This window comes from Bactrocera tryoni, chromosome 5 (assembly GCF_016617805.1).
Source record: "Bactrocera tryoni isolate S06 chromosome 5, CSIRO_BtryS06_freeze2, whole genome shotgun sequence".
In the NCBI taxonomy this organism is placed as follows: domain Eukaryota; kingdom Metazoa; phylum Arthropoda; class Insecta; order Diptera; family Tephritidae; genus Bactrocera; species Bactrocera tryoni.
Genome location: NC_052503.1, coordinates 69,902,138 through 69,919,345, shown reverse-complemented (window position 1 = coordinate 69,919,345; position 17,208 = coordinate 69,902,138). Strand labels below are relative to the sequence as shown.

Sequence of the window (17,208 nt, the reverse complement as noted above, 5' to 3'; positions counted from 1 at the left end):
AAAAAAACTAATTATCTAAAAAAAGTTTAAAATTTATAGAAAGATAATATTAAATTTAATTTTAATTTTTACTTTAATATTATTATTATAAATTTTAAATTTTTTTTAGATTAAGATTAAGTTCGGGTTCTAAAATATAATATAAGATTGGATGATATAGTAAGGCTTGACTTAGTAGAGGAAAGTTCCTTCATCCTCTAAAATTGGTTCAAAAGTGAGAAAAGGCAGTGAAGATATAAAGTAAGAATGGCAAGTGAGGAGCACAATAATTCTTGAAAGTAAAGAGTTAAATTAAAGTGTGTCTTTAGTGATCAAAGATGAAGAATAAAAAATATTTCCTTGAACATTAATTAAAGAAAAAATATTGTCAATGTTTTTTATCCAACTTTTGTGAAAGCTTTATTGATTTCAAACGCAAGAATTCTTACTGTCGAAAGCTTTAAGAAAGCGCCTTTAATATTATTGCATCTGTAAACAAAATATTGTCGAATTCAAACGGCTGGAGCTTTTTTTGTCGAAAACTTTATGAATGCCAAATGTTGGCGGACGTAGTAAAAGTTATGATAGTTTTCAATGCAACTTTAGTGAAAGCTTTATTTATTTGAAAAAATTCGAAAGCTTTAAGAAAGCTCCATGTGAAAGCGCACAATATTTAAGTTTATTGTATCTTTAATCAAAATTTTGTCGAGTTCAAAAGGCTGGAACTTTTTTGTCGAAAGCTTAATGAATGCTAAATGTTGGCGGGCGTAATTAATGTAACTTTAGTGAAAGCTTTACTTATTTTGAACAATTCGAAGCCTATTCTGTCAACAAGTTTTTGAAAGCACCCAATCTTTGAACTCAAATCAGAAGAGCTTTTTCGATCGAAAGCTTTATGAAACTAAATTAAAGACATAATTAATAAAAATATTTATAATTAATAACAATAATCTTTTATGATAGCTTTTTTTGTGAAAGATGTGAAAATTTTGACTGGAGCTTTTTACAAAGCTTTATGAAAGCTAAATGTTAGAACGCGTAATAAAAGTTATAGTGATAACGTTTTATGATGGCTTTCAATACAAAGCCATGAAAGCTTTGACAACTTCCATCGACTGGTGCTCCTTTGAAAGCTTTACGAAAACTAAATTTTAGAGCGCGTAATTAAAGTAATAGTACACAAGTTTTTAGATGGCCTTCACTGTACTTTTTTGATAGCTTTGAAAAATTCAACCCACTTGAGGTTTTTCGAAAGCTCGATGCGAATGCTCATAAATTTTGCAATTATTTTCATTCTGTGTCTGTGTTTGATGAAAAATTTAACGAATTCAAGCGACTAGAGCTTTTTCGTTGAAAGCTTTATGAAAGTTATATTTAAGAACGCGTATTAAACCATTCTGTGAAAATTTGTTCAGCTTTCGTTAGCTGAATATATCGTTTTGAAAAATATTTTGGAATGGCGATGGGTTAAACCATGTGATAATATATCATATATATATACTATACATTTCTAAGAAGACAAAATGTGGAAAACAATAGAAATTTGTCGCATTCGCTGGAAGTAGGAATATTTACTTAACCTAAGGTTAAAAAATATTTATTTTAAGTCTAAATGAATATAAATTCTAAATCGTATGAGAAAAAGTATTTGAGTTTATTTTTGTACAAATGTTATACAAATATATGATCTTGATATTTATATATTTATTCAATTTTGGAGCAATATCAATTTAAAGACTTTTAACTTTCAAAAATTGGTTTTTTGAAGGCACATACATGATACTATGGCCTATTTTAGGCACTATATTTCTAGTTAAAAATATATGTATATCTTATAGGCTGTACAATATACCTAAAGCATCGACTATATGTTCCATATGTATCCCTAGATAGCGTCACAATTTGTATATGTTTTCGTCGCTTGCGTGGACTTGATATAAAATTAATTTAGTATTTTAAGCTTAGCAACTAATCGAACTTCTCCTGATTCGGCATACAAATAAAGAATTTCGAACACCAGAGATTTATCGCTTGTGACAGATTCGTTAGCCACTTGACAGGTCGATGTATCGTTAGGTAGTAGATCGGTATGCCAGAGAGTATAATCGCGGTGCCAATACCCACTTCGACGGGTGACTCCAAAACGGACGAGATCACTAGGAATAAGCAGGTCAGCAGGAAGAGTATAGGTAGCACGAGATTGACGCGGATAGGTCGTTCGGTCTTCGGTTGCTTATAACGCAACCACAATAAGCCCGACACTGAGAGTAGTGTGAAGAGCGCCTCAACATAACTGACATAATTGATGAGCGAATAGACGTTTCTGATGAAGAGCAGCACCAAGGTAATGGCACACTACAGGGGAGATAAAAAGAGAGGTTAGAAAAAAAGCAAAAGTAAATAGTAAAGGTAGATCAAACCGCAGCTCACGCACCAAAAATATCAGCGATGGCACTGGCGTTAAACAATTGACGTTGATGAGTGAAATGGCCGCTGGCAGATGACCGTTACGTGCGCCAACGAAGAAGAGACGTGACGAAGCAAATATGGCGCCATTTAACGAACCAAACGTGGAGCAGGCCACAAAAAACGGCATTAGCCAGGACATGAAGCCGAGCATTTTATCGCCGAACGTTACAGCGACGGCATCCGATGATAACATCTCTTCGGGTGAGAGCACCGAAAAGTATGCGATATTGGTCACCACATAGATGAGTGTCACCACAGGCATAGAAATACAAATGGCACGCGGCAGATTCTTATAGGGATCCTTCAACTCCTCTGTGACAAAATTCAAATAATTCCAACCAGAATATGAGAATAGTCCGTTGTAGAAGGCCAGCGCTATCATGCCAGGTTTTGTGTAGGTGCCCCGCATCGGTTCATCCCACTGTTCGGTGTGGCCGGCAAAGAGATACCAAGCGCCAGCGGCAACAATAACAAGCAGCGCAAATACTTTGGTGCCGGTGAAGATGTCAGTGACGCGTGTCACCCAACGCACATTGTAGCAATTGATGACAGTTAGTATACCTGTGAGTGGGAGAGAAAGCGATATAGCAAAAAAAAAAAACAGTTATTTTATATGATTTTGCTGTTGCAGTGTCATTGTGAACTTACATGTCATCACCGCTGCCAGCAGTTGTACCGCCGCTATGGGCGCGTCGCAGGACTGCCAAAATGGCTGCAGCAAATACTGTGCGAATGTGAGCGCCGTGATGGCATTGCCGGTGGGCACGAGCACCAGCAGCGCCACCCACAGATACAGGAAAGCGGGCAATGGTCCGAATGCGGTGCCAATGTAAGCATAATCACCGCCGGATTTCGGTATCATTGTGCCTGAATGGGATCGTAGATGAAAACGGATTCAATTAAAAGTGTTTATTTATAAATTAAAAGTTTAAAAGTATTAATATAAATTAAAAATAGCAAAAGGACTGTGAACATTTTTTTTAATTTCATGAGAATTTGTGACCAGTTTTTTTGTACTTGGTCTCCTTTCTGAAACCAAGCAGCAACTTTATGTAAATAACAGCTTCTTTAATCGAATATATGAATTTCTTGCTATAAATCGCTCATAAATTCTAGTATGTTGCTTAAGTCTACTGTTTTCAAACTACACAGACAATCCGCTTCTCTGCTCCAACTTTCATTTTTGATTTTATTAGAGAGATCTGGTACTTTAAAGATTTAAAGAAACTTAGCTCTGTGCCGCGCAAATTCACAATGCAACAAAAACAATTGGATCGTTTGAAGGACAAAATCATGAAAAGAGACATATATCAAGAAAGAGAAGAAAGTGAAGTTCATAAGATTCCATCGCATTCTCTAGAACTGGTCCCCAGTAATTATTTTCTCTGCTCAGACCTCGAGAGTATGTTCGCTGGAAAGAAATTTTGCAATAATAAAGAGGTAATCGCAGTAACTGAGGCTTATTTTGAGGGTTAAGCCAATTTTTTTATATAAATGGTATTGAAAGGTTGGGAAGGGAGGGTATATTACAAAAATTAATGGAAAAATAATTTAATGGCGTTCTGAGGTTGAGAAGAGGAAGGGTAAGGGTGTGGTTGAATTTGTAAGGGTTAAACGGCTTATTTCAATTTCCGGCTAAACTACGAGTCCTACGGAAGATCGTTTTATGGCAAAATTGCAGGTAACAAACAGATCTATCTACATCTTTTGTATCAACATCTCTTGCACATAACCTTAACATTTATATTTATTTTTTTTTTCAAAAAAAAAAAAAAAAAATTGTTATATTTATTGTCTTTTTTTAATTATTTATATTTATTATTTAGAAAAAAGTTATTTCACGAATTTCGTTGGCAACTTACCACTATTTATTTTCCCATCTTATTTTTACTTAATATCGGAAAAACCAAATTTTCATTCAAAAATTCTCACATTGAAAAATATCTGTTTTTTTAAGTCGGTGAGTTTATTTTTCTTCGTTGCTATCGCTACTTTTCGATGGTATAAGAAATATATGCATTACTTTAGCAAATTTTCTCAGAAAATGCACTAGGTGATTCAAATCTGCTTTTATAAATATAATATTTCATCTACAAGTACTTAATATTTCATAGTTGCAGCTGTAAGAAAAACAAATGCGAATCTTCTTTTTGAGAATGAATATGCTAATAAAGTTCGCCACAATATTTTATATTAAATTTATTCAATGTGCAAGTGGTTGGCAACGCGCTAAAAGTACTTGAAGAGAAAGAGAAAAAGAGAGAGTGACAATATCACACTCTCTCTCTTGTGTGCACATGTGCACAATTCAACAGCAAGTTATGAGTGCACTCTTAAACCGCTCTGTTCGCTTAGACATGTCATTACACATAATATTTCTTAGAATGTTTATGCAAACATATTTATGTTTAATTTTAGTGACTGGAATAGTGATAAGAAAATCAAAAAACCAGCACTTATACCTATACAAGAAAGGTCTTGTGGTAAAAATTCGATATATGTAAGTACAAAAACAAAAAAAGTTGTAGTAAAGAAAAGCGTGCATAAAAAAAATAAAAAAGTGACTATAAAAAATAATGTACCTATACATACATATATCCTTTAATCCATAAGTATATATGCACAGTACATAAATATGTATATTTTATGATCAAACAAGCGAAAAATGTAAATATTTCATTCAAAAGTGGAGGGGTTTCGCTTTTTGCCCGATGCTTGTTAGTCGAATCGACTAAACGTCCAAGTTAAATTTGAAAAATTTAAAAATTCAAATAATCAAAAGCTTCATTTCGTATTTTATAGCCAAAATGTTTCTCTAAAACAGCCAGTTCGTTTCGAAACAAGTATTCAGTTCAATATTTATTCAACTGCTTTGAAGTATTTCTCTGTGTATTTATTTACCTACTATCAGTATTGTATAGCATTTGGTATGGTAATACAGGTCAATATACGAAATAAAATTGTTAAAAAGGCGATAAAAAAATAAAATTTTTAATATACATTTTGTGGCATGAGATTTTATTATTTGTGACATACAACAATTTCATAAGTAAATTCAGGAAATGAGCCTACTTACTCGCATATAAAGTTGATTTTAAAAAATATGTTAAATTTAAACTTAAAAATAATTAAAAAAATAGTAAAAAATTATAATAAAAATAAAGTTTAAAATTGCTAAAAACATAGGTCTTTATTATTTTAATAATTTTTTTTTGTTTTAATAAAAAATAATATTAATATATATTTAAATATATTTAAAACTTTTTTTCAGAAAATTTTGATAATAAAGATAGTTTAAAAAAATATTTCGATTATGTTTCTTTATTAAAAAATGATTATTACTTTATTAAATGCAAAAAAATATTCGAATTTTTTTTTAATATAATAATGTATTTATTAATATTTCGCATTTTTATATGGTGTAGTATAGTGTAGTTTTTAGTAGTGCTATTATTTTTTTTAACAAAATATTCAAAATATTTTTTTAATATGTATGTAGGTATATTAATGCATTAATTATATTTTTTTAATAAACACAAGATCGATTTGAAATAATTATTAAAAACATTTATTTATATTTATTTTTTATATAAACAAAATATTTTTTCAATATAAGAATGTATTATTATCATTATTTTTAATAAACAAATTATTTGAAATATTTTTCATATAGTATAGTATGTATTACATTATTTTTTTTAATAAAAAAATCAAAACATTTTTTTTAAATATAATAATGTATTTCTTATAATTTTTTTATAAACAAAATAGTTTTCTAAATATAACAATGTATTAATTATTATTTTTTAATAAACACACATAGTCGAAATATTTTTTTAATCAAAAATTTTGCAAAGATTAAAAATTATTAAAATTAAAAAAAAAAATATATGTATGTATATTGAAAATTTTTGTTATTTTTTTTGTGATTATATTGAAAATTTTTGTTATATTTTTTTTTAATTTTCATTATTAATTTTTTAACAAACAAAAATATTTATTGGAAAAAATGTTTTAGTTCGAAAATTATCCAGTGATTAAGAAGTATAATATATACATTTTTTTTTAATTTTTAATTCACTTAAAAGTTATATATTTATTATCATTATTTTTTTTTAATACAAATATTTAATAGCAGTACCTTTTTGGTATTAAAATATATATACATATGTATATGTATATAGTATATATAAATATATTTTAATATTTTTTATTTCATTTATAAATATGTATTCATTATTTTAATTAAAAAAATTAAAATTTTAATACTTTTTTTTTATATAATTTTTTTAATTTGTCTTTTTTAATATTTCTTAACAAATAAAAAAATATTTTAAAAAAACTAAAACTTCGAAATTATCTTAATACTAATAAGTACTTTGTTTTTTCTTTTTAATTTTACCAATAACTATTTAGTTTTTAATTTTTTTTTTAATAAGCAATAAAATTATGTAAAAAATTCAAAATCAAAAATTATTATTATTAATGTAAAAATATTTATATTTAAATTTTAACAAAAAGTACACAAGATTCTTCTACCGCGTTTTACTTTCTCCATGTGGCTCTTTTAGTCATGCTTATCAAATTTCTCCAATGTACATACATACATACATACTTAAGTTTGTTTACGCAGCTTTGCTGGCTGACGTCATTGATTACCCTGTTTTTGGCATTTTTGGGCTCGAAGGATTAACCATGTAAACACATATATTTAGGCGCTCAAGCATGAACACTAAATAATATCAACAAATATACAGTTGCATTGAGCCATTAAGATATTAAAGACTAACTGTTTATAATGACAACAATGCTAAGTGATTAAATTCGTGCAGTAGTTGGATTTGGTTATTTGATATTACTGTTGAAAAAAAAAATTATTTAAAATGTTTTTGAAAGAAATTTAATTAATAATAATTAATAAATAGTTTTATTAAACATTTTTATATTATAACTCAATTTTAAGTTCAGTTTTCAAATTCCAAACACCAGAAAAAAACAGATATTTTTTACGATATAACTAATTTTATTTATACCCTGAACAAGGTGTATTAAGTTTGGTAAACATTGTAATGCCCAGAAGAATACTTCGGAGACCCTATAAAGTACATAAATATGTCAACGCTACAATCGCCGAATATATTGTTGAAATCTGGCCAATATAGCATATTGCTGCCATATCAACTGATCAATAAAATTCGAATTTCAGATATTTTTATTCCTTTTTGATATACGAAATGCACCTGTGAAAGGTCTTTTAGCTTTGGTGTAGTTGATGTTAACGCTTTTTCTTATTTTATTTCTACTTTTTTACATTCAATACGCCTAACCAGTGACCTACTTATTCAGTTATAGAATATCTAGATACGCAGTGATGTACATATGTGTCTGTCTGCCTTTTGCAATAAAGTTGGCTGTATTTTCATTTGCGTTAATAATATAATTATTTCACAGTGACAACAAATCTTGATAAGATATATATTTATTTGACTTTGGAAAATGTATTATATACATACATGCGTACACACATACTATAATGGAAATGGGAAAACTGTTGACCTTATTCATATTTTAATTTTATACATATAGAAACACGTTTAGATTCATTTTATTATGTTGTTGCTAAAATACTTGACTTTGGGTAAACAATTGCAATTCTACTTCTATAAACTAGGCTTAATATATGAGTTATTAAGAGAGGATAAAAAATCTGAAAAAAAACTTTTCGTCATTTAAAATGCGAAACAGCGTACCTTAAAAAAAGAAATTATGTAACCATATTATAACCAAACTCAATATAACCATATTATAACCAATATATTGGTTACTCTAAAAAGTCTTCGTATTTTGTCAGTAGATGGTTGACGTTGCAATCGTATCCAGTGCTACCAATCACATTGGAATATTATCTCTAGCGGAAATGGCAATACATGCTCGACCAAAATAATACATATTTGTTTACTTATTTATTATTATGAATATAAAAAAAAATTAAGTTGAAGTTGATTAGAAATACGAAAAGACTTTTTCGACTACCCAATATAACCATATTATAACCAAAACCCAAATTTTGTTTATCGTTTTTTCTTCGCCTGTGGACTTGTGAAAAGTGATGTTATGTTGTTTTGCAGTTTTGCATTTAAGGTGACGATCAAAAAGTATATTCACAATCCATTCGCGTAAACAATTAGAACAAATTCCCATAAAAGAAGTGGAATACTGTGCCTACAAACAAAAACTTCGCGGTCTATTTTCTTTTTCTTAGAAATCAAGTATGCGAACTTTTACCTCTGTTTCATTTCATTGGAGTTTTCAAGCAAACAAAAACTTATAATTATATTTAAACAACTGTATGTATGTATGTATATACCTAGGCACAACTTTTCTCTTTTGAGCAATTGTGGTTATTAGCCAACAACTTTTTAGTGGCTGATGTAAGTTCTCTAACAACTGCAAGCAGCTGAGTTGCATCAGACTTTACGTTCTTCATATGATTTTTCTCCCAACTGACTTATGCTCAGTGCTGCTCCCAAACCTGAACACGTGTTGGCGAGCTCTCATTGTGAGCAGGTGAGCTGATTGCGATCAAATTTGGAAATCACATTGGTTATAGTGTGGGATTTGCTTATTTTTCATGTATTTCTAAGCAGAAAATATCGTGAGAAGTTGTTTTCAGCTGATTTATATATAATATACATATATTATAAGTTATATAGAAATCTTAAATAACTGTATGTACTCACACAACAGCAGATAAGAATTTGCTCACATGCGTGTCTGGGTTTTATCAAAAAGCTTAATTGTTTACAAATGGCACGGTTGGTGTGGTTTTTTTACGTTACACATTTTGCTTTGAAGCAAACATATATACATATAACATATATACAAACATATGTAGATACATATGTATCTACTATATATGTAAGTTTGTTTAAGATATTTGTGTCTATATGTTTATACGATTTTGAAATCGTGAGCTTGTGGTTCACCAAAAAGGTGTTCAGTTTCTACCTTAAGCTGCTAAATTACTTATTCTTTGCAATAGTTAATAAATTTATTTTAAAAAAATATTTTGTAATTACTTAAGCATTATTACATGTATTTTAGATTTTTTTAATAGTTTAATTATAGAATTATTTTCAAATATTTACCATATTTTTTAAATTTTTTATCACTAAGTCAAGTCTTAAAAGTAATGAGGTATCTTGTAGCTTAAATGTGTAGGCTTAAAACGCCATTATCACCAATTACATATTACCATATACATACATACATACTTATATATTATATATCGATATATATACATATGTATATGTATATATTTACTTGTTCTGCCATTAGCATTAAAAATCAATCAATGGTGAGCATTCAAAATTTGATTTTGCTCACAAAGATTGTGAAGCGTCGGCGTATTTGTTTAGCTTTACATGTGTACTAGGGTGTGCCGAATGGCTCTAAACAAACAAATATGGTTTCTAATATTAAAAATATTAATTTTAAATATCTGTATATAGATCAGACATTTATTTTATTATTTCATAGTAGCCACTGTTTAGTGGTGTTTTCCTTTGCATTTTCTGTGAAAATTTGAGATTTTAATTAATATATAGTATATAGATCCTACTGATAAAAAAAAAAATCTGAATAATTTACGTAAGAATTTTTAAACGAAAATTAAGCTTTTTTTCAGCTTTTAGTCGAAACGAGACTTCCTCCTTAATATTTCAAGCACAAAAAATACGGTGTGTTTGAGATATAAGTAAGTAAGTTTACACCAAATTTTGTGAAAGAATTTTTTTTTGTACAAAAAGCAAATAAAGGAACCCAAAATTTGAGTTTTTTACATAAACTAAAAGTAAAAAAACCCAAAAAACTGGTTATTTTGAATTTTCATCTAAATTTTGAGGTTATGTGAAAGAGTTGTCAATACGAAAATTGTAGATGCTTTAATTACTTACAACTTTGCCATATACGTGTTGCTATAGCAATCGTAGTTTTGACGGAAATCGAGCTTAAACGTTTCTCTAAAAATCTCTCTTTTAAAAATTCAACCACGCCCCTTATTTCCATCCTTAGATCGAACGTAAACTATTTTTGCTTTAATTTTTGTTATGTTATCTTTCGTTTTCAACGGGTTTCATTATACTATGATTTGTGTTTTGTTTCCAAAAATTATCTAACCGGTTTTACTATTAATTTTTCAGTTTTATAATTAAGAAAAAAATGTTTATTAGTGATATGAAGAAAATTTCAGATGAGGCTCTTACACGAATGAAAATTTTCTCTAAATATATATGTATATATGCTACTTTGACGTCAATAAAATCGTAATAAAAAATATGAAAATTCGACCCACCCTAATATTTGCTAATTATTGTAAGTGTGCTTCTTACGACTGCGTACACAAAAGTATTGTATGGTAGACGACTAAATACGAATATATCGGCTTATTGAATAAAGATTTAACCTTGATTTTCTTACAAAGCTTTAATAAAAATGTAGGTTTATTACACTTGTAAAGAAGAAGACAATTTTTTACGCAAAACATCTGTATAAATAGTGATGAGGGTATGAACAGCTGCTAAAATTTAATATTTTGTTTTTGAATTAATTTAGTGAACTAATTTTATGAATATTTTTATCATATTCGGCCTGAAGTAATGCGGAAGCGATCACGGGAAAATGGGAAAATATCTATGATAGAAATATACTTGTATATAAAGTAAAGGCATTTTAAACCCTGCTTTCTGTGGTTGTTAGACATCCAAACTGGCCTTCAGCTACTTCAGCGAATTTTATTTTATCTCTTCGATCGACTGAAATCGGGTTCCATTTCGATGATTGTGGACTTTCTTGCTTGTCAACCTCATAAACCTATGTTTCATCGGGTTTTATAATGCTCTCTATGATTGTGGAATCGGAATTCGCACAATCAAGCTGGTCCAAAGAGACCTATTGACGGTACTCTTTTTGAAAAAAAAAAACTCAGCTTCGTACCCAAACCAGAGCTAAAGAGATGTCCAACTCCTCACCCATTGGAAGTGAGAGAGCAATTGCTAAACGTCAAAACCTCCTGAACTTGATCAGGTGTCAAAGTTCAGCAGTTTTGAAATCCTCAATCACTTTTTTAATATTTTCATCAGTTGAAGAGGTCGAAAGTCGTCCAGAACGAGGCATATCTTCAACGATCTCTCGACCGACTTTGAAGGTTTTGTACCAGACTTGTGTTTTTGATAAAATTGATGCTGGAAAAGGCTTACGGTGAGGCTTACGGTGGGCCTTTTCCAGCATTAGCACCGATTTCGCACACGAAATTTATTACTGATGCTATTTTATTTTATAATTCACTAATAACCATACATAAAACATTTAATAATACCAATAGCAAAAATAATGGAGCATATTTAAAAGCTGGGTTGTTTTTGACAACTTTAAGGAAAATTATATCCAAATTGAACGTTCTTTTGGCACTCGCTTACAAAAAAAAGGAATTTTTCTCAAAGTCATGAAGGATATTTTTGATTTTAGGGAAATTTTAACTGAGGTGAGCGTTCTTTTGGCACTCGTTTACAAAAAGCAAGGAATGTTTCTCAAGTCATGAGGCATATTTTTGAGTTCGAGGAAATTTTAACCGAGTTGAACGTTCTTTTGCCACTCGCTTACAAGAAATGCGGATTTTTTTTCAAGTCATGAAACATATTTTTGATTTTAGGAAAATTTTAACCGAGTTGCACGTTCTTTTGTCACTCGCTTACAAAGAGCATATTTTTGAATTTAGTGAAATTTTAGTTTTGTTCTTTTGAAGAAAGAAGGAATTTTTCTCAAGTCATGAAAAAATACCGAGTTGAACGTTCTTTTGCCAGTCGCTTACAAGTAATCAGTTTTTTGTCGACAAAACATAAAGAATATTTTGGTTTTTCTAGACCATAAAACAGGCTATGGAATAATTATAAAAAGCTCAAGAAGAATACATTTAGCTTAAAGGAATTTTTTTCCGAGTGGAGTGATCTTTTGGCGTTCGTTTACACATAAATAAAGTTTTTTGTCTACAATACAGGAATAATATTTTTGATTTCTTGGACTATAAAAATTAATAAGTTACTCTAAAGTTATTGAAGCAAACAAATTATGTCTCTCAAATAACAATCTAAGCATCTAAAGACGCGCTTTACTAAAGTAGACAGCGTTTCATTCACCAAAAACTACTTGTACTGTCTACAACCAACAAATTACTCAATACTTCATGTCAACAAATATTTGTTTTCCAAATTAGCATGCTACTCAGGAAACACCTTTGCTTAGAGTCGTCAGTTTCTGCAAATGAATAGCTTTTCACAGGTTCAATGGCACGAGCATTGCTTAAGCGCCATTTGGCGACAACAAGAATGCTATGTTAACTAGAATGTGGACAAATTTTATGGACTAGAAAAGCAGGTACTTACATACCTAAATACTGGTATATAAAAATAAGTTACAGAAAGAATATACAAGCAAGCTGCATTACATTACTCACCCAATTCCGCATAGCAGAGCGCACCAACCATGCTCAATGCGCCGCACAATATCCAAACGATCAGCGACTGACCAATCGAACCGGAGTATATGAGCACCCCCTTGGGACTGACGAAAATGCCGGCGCCAACAATGACGCCCACAATTATGGCAACACCATCGAGCAAACCGATTTGTTTTTTAAGCTTAACACCCGATCCTTGACTCGAACTGTCGGTTGAGTGATTGTGTAGCGCGTTGCCGGTTACATCGGCGGTCGAATTGACAGGTGTATCGAAGATGTGACGAGGTACAATATTATCACTGGCCTGTATGCGTGCCATTGTGAAATTTGCTGATATTTGTTTTTTATATATATAAAATAGGTTTAACTCAATTTGAGTTGTTTCACGTTAGGAAAGAGAGTAGAGTAGAAAATAGTGGAGTAGCGTACTGTAAAGTGCTCTACGAGGTAGGTTGAGTTGTGTTTAGGTTTTTATTTGTGTTGCTTCCTTACGTTTGAAGACGTTTTTAAGGGCTGTTTGTGCGCTGTGGGTAAGGGTGCTTCCGTGTTTTGGAGCGCATGCGTTTGCTTCGTGTTTTCTTAAGCTGTTTTCTTGTTTACTTTAGTTGTTTTTCTTGTTTTCTCGAGGCGTTTGCTTGCTTTTTTTGCTTGTTTTACGTTTTGACTTTCGTGTTTTTGTTACCGCTTTATTTTTACCGGCAATTCGGACGCGCTATTGCATCAGCCGCCACGCGCTATGCGCTAGATATGCTCAAATGCTTTTTCTGCCGCTCTCTCTCTCTGTGTTCAACAGCTGTTTGTTGTGTTTTACCGTTAAATGTTTGTTGTTTTGCTTATGTTTAGTAAATTACTAGTTAAATGGCACTTTGTTTCTGTTGCTTTTAACACTTATCACTGGTTATTTCCTGTTGGGTTCAATACACGGCAGCGTGGCGCATTCACTCGCTTACGCGCGCACCCCTGTGCGTTATCAGTTTGTCAACGTAGACAAAATTTGCATTTTGTATACGAAAGTTGTTACCTTTTGTCAATGTTTGAGTGTATGTAAATAAGTTGTAGCGCTCACTAAGCGTTCAAAATGCTCGCTGAGTGCTGTAAAATATTATTTGGCAGGGTGCTTGGAAAAAAAAAAATATTAAAATAAATTAATAAAAGGCGTGCTTTGCATATGAATTCTGGAAGCGAATGACACTTGAACTGTGCTGTTTTGTGGTAAATTTTTAGTTTTTTCTTTTTATCTTTTTTTGCTGATAAAATTTGACAGCACTTAATTTTTTGATAAAATTTTTATATTTAAAAAAATCGGTTTTTACGCGTTTATGTTCTATTGCTATATATTTTTATATTAAAAAATATTAAACTTAATAAAAATATAAAAAAATTAATATTAAATATAAACATTAAAATTTGTAATTTTTTTTATTTGTTTTTATTTTTTGTTTTATAAAATTTATTAGCATTTTATTAAAAAAAATTGATATATTATTGATATACATATGTATATTTTTTTTAATTGTAAAAATTTCAATATTTTTTTAGTTTTAGTGCTTCTTTATGTTCATAAAATTTAACAACTTTTTTCGTTCCATAAATTGTGGATTTTTTTGTTGTATTTTTTGTGTTTTTGATAAAATTTATCACAACTTAATTTTTTGTTTTTATATAAATATTGAAAAAATAGGTTTTTAAATTTTTAACCTTATTCTGTTTTATTGATATATATTTATTTATTAAAAAATATTTATTTTTTTAATATTAAAATTTTTAATATGTTTATATTCTTTGATTTAAAAAAATTTATTAGCTTATTAATAAAAAAAATGTTCAATAATTTTTTTTTTAATTTTTGTTTTAATAATTTTTTTTTTTCAAAAATTGTTGAACTTTTTTTAGTTTTAGTGTTCATAAAATTTAACACATTTTTACTTTTCTACAAATTTTGAATTTTTTTGTGTTGTCTCTTTTAGTTTTTTGATAAAATTTATTAGCACTTAATTTTTTTATACATTTTTAATATATTAAAAAAAATAGATGTTTAAATTTTTAACCTTATTATGTTGTACTGATATATTTTTAGATCGGAAGAGCACACGTCTTAAAAAAAAATATTAAAACAGTTTTTTAAATTAAAAATTTGTATTAAATTTTTTTAATTTATTATTATCTTTGTTTTATAAAATTTATTCGCATTTAAAAATAAAAGTGTTAAAACTAAAAAAAAAATATTTTAAACTATTTTAATATTTTAATATAAAAAAAATATTTTAAACTATTTTAAAATATTTTTTTATAAATAAAATATTAAAATATTTTAAAATATTTTTTTTTAATTTTTAATAAAATCCATTTTTTTTTATTAAAATATGTTTTTTTTTAGATTTTTTTTATTTGTTCATAAATTTTAACACACTTTTTTTCCTACAATATTTAATTTGCTTTGTACTAAATTTTTTACCAGTTCATTGTTTTCTAAACAATTTTGTATGCTTACATTTTATTTTTATATATTTTAAAAAATTTTGTTTTTAAATTTTTTGTTATTAATTTATAAACGTAATATATTCCATTGAAACACGCACTTGTCTTTTATTGTAGACTCTGTTCTTTATGCCTATTTTTTTTATATTTTTATTCCACTTTTGCACACAATATTTCGCACTAACTTCGCTCATGCCGCGTACTCACTCCAATGAGTCTGCTGCTGTACACGTGGTCGCACCGCTTTTGAGCTCAAAGCTAAAGTCTAAGCGCACACTGGCTTATATATCAACGATTCTAATGATTTTTTCATAAATAATTTAATGCAAATAAATATTGCTTCACAAGCACTCATTCCATACAAAATATTACTAATTTGCTAACCAAAAAAATATATTTCATATAAAAAGTTAAAAAATTCGCAGACTATAACTTCATTTTCGCCGCTTCTAAACGTCCACACAATTTGCGCGCTCAACTCATACTAAAAGGAAACTGGAAAAACACACTGTCGTCCGCTGGCAAGCGCTTAACGACCTACAAACATGCGAGTGTTCGGCAAATACATATCTACACAGCTGGCACTGGTTGCTCCGCATGGTCGTCGTCAATGGTTGGTGGAATGACGATACACCGCACAGAATGTGGTGAATGTTTAGCGAAATGTTAGCAGTAGCTACAACAACAACATTAATAACAACACCGCTCTGTGTCTGGCGGGTTAAATATGAATTTCCATGCTTTAACAACTCATAAAAATGCCGGAGGTCGGCGACAGCGCTAAAGAAGCAAAGCGAAAAAACAAAAGATATATACATATGCATATAAAATAAAGTCAAACATGAAAATGCACACCGGAACAACGAGCAATAAAATATAAAGCACTCATAGCTCCTAAACACGTTTGCTCACACACTCATTCACTTGCCGCCGCGCTCACTCACACGCTCAATAGTCGCTCCAATGCAACTTCAAACTCAGTCGAATTAAAATTATTTTTGGCAGAAATTTGCAAAAACACAGAAAATATTTTTTTTTTGTATTTATTTTTTATTTTATTTTATTTTTTGCTTTGTTTTGGACGCGCTTAACAAGAATTTGTATGCGAAGCGCGGTTTAGAGAGGAGGAGACTTCTAAAGTCACAAATTATGTGCTTATGTGCTTCTTATTATTATAATAAATGACTAAATGATTTCTTAATCATTTTATTATTTTCTTAAGAAAAACTACGCTTTTGCATTATTGATTGGTGGATTTGGCGATTTTTTCGTTCGAGTGTTTGTGCCTCATGTCAGTAAAATGGTTATAAATAGTCGAAACTACAAAATAAGTTAGTTGCACTAATGCTAGTTTCCCCTTAGTTTCTTATAGCAACTAACTCAAATTTGGCTTGCAAAAACCCTGTCTAATTCCTACCCGAAGGTACCGATTGGTAATAGATGAGGCAGTATCACGACGTAGGTAGAATTGGGCCGGTTACAGTTCTTTATAGATATGTTAGCCGTACTGAAGCCCTTCAATTAAAATAAAAATCCACCCCAAAACCTTCCTTCGAAGGTAACGAATGGTAAAAGATGAGTCAGTATCACGACGTAGACAAGGTTGGGCTGGTTATACTTCGTCTCTGTTGCACTTCGGAGATATCTCCCTAAGGTCTGACTTCTTACCGTGTGATCGTTGTTCCTCAATAGCACATCATCCAAATGAACAGCCGTACTATGATTGGGGCTACAAAAAGTGCTGAAAGAAGTTATCATGCGATCAGTGC

The 17,208-nt window shown here is 29.8% G+C and overlaps 1 protein-coding gene across 4 annotated transcripts in view; it reads right to left on the bottom strand.

The window, feature by feature from the left end:
- Positions 1-428: 428 nt before the first annotated feature.
- The window catches only part of LOC120777769 (Y+L amino acid transporter 2), a 31,185-nt gene continuing 14,405 nt past the window's right edge, over positions 429-17,208 (bottom strand). For 2 of the 4 annotated variants that reach the window (XM_040109282.1, XM_040109281.1), the window contains exons 2-5: positions 12,959-14,078; positions 3,097-3,315; positions 2,414-3,009; positions 429-2,334 (exon numbers count right to left, since the gene is read on the bottom strand). In XM_040109282.1, the coding sequence (XP_039965216.1) occupies positions 1,948-2,334; positions 2,414-3,009; positions 3,097-3,315; positions 12,959-13,280 (1,524 nt within the window). In that variant the 5' untranslated portion in view covers positions 13,281-14,078 and the 3' untranslated portion in view covers positions 429-1,947. Of the gene's footprint in view, positions 2,335-2,413; positions 3,010-3,096; positions 3,316-12,958; positions 14,079-15,624; positions 15,962-17,208 lie in introns of those variants that run through there. The other 2 variants (XM_040109279.1, XM_040109280.1) reach the window with 2 other exon arrangements.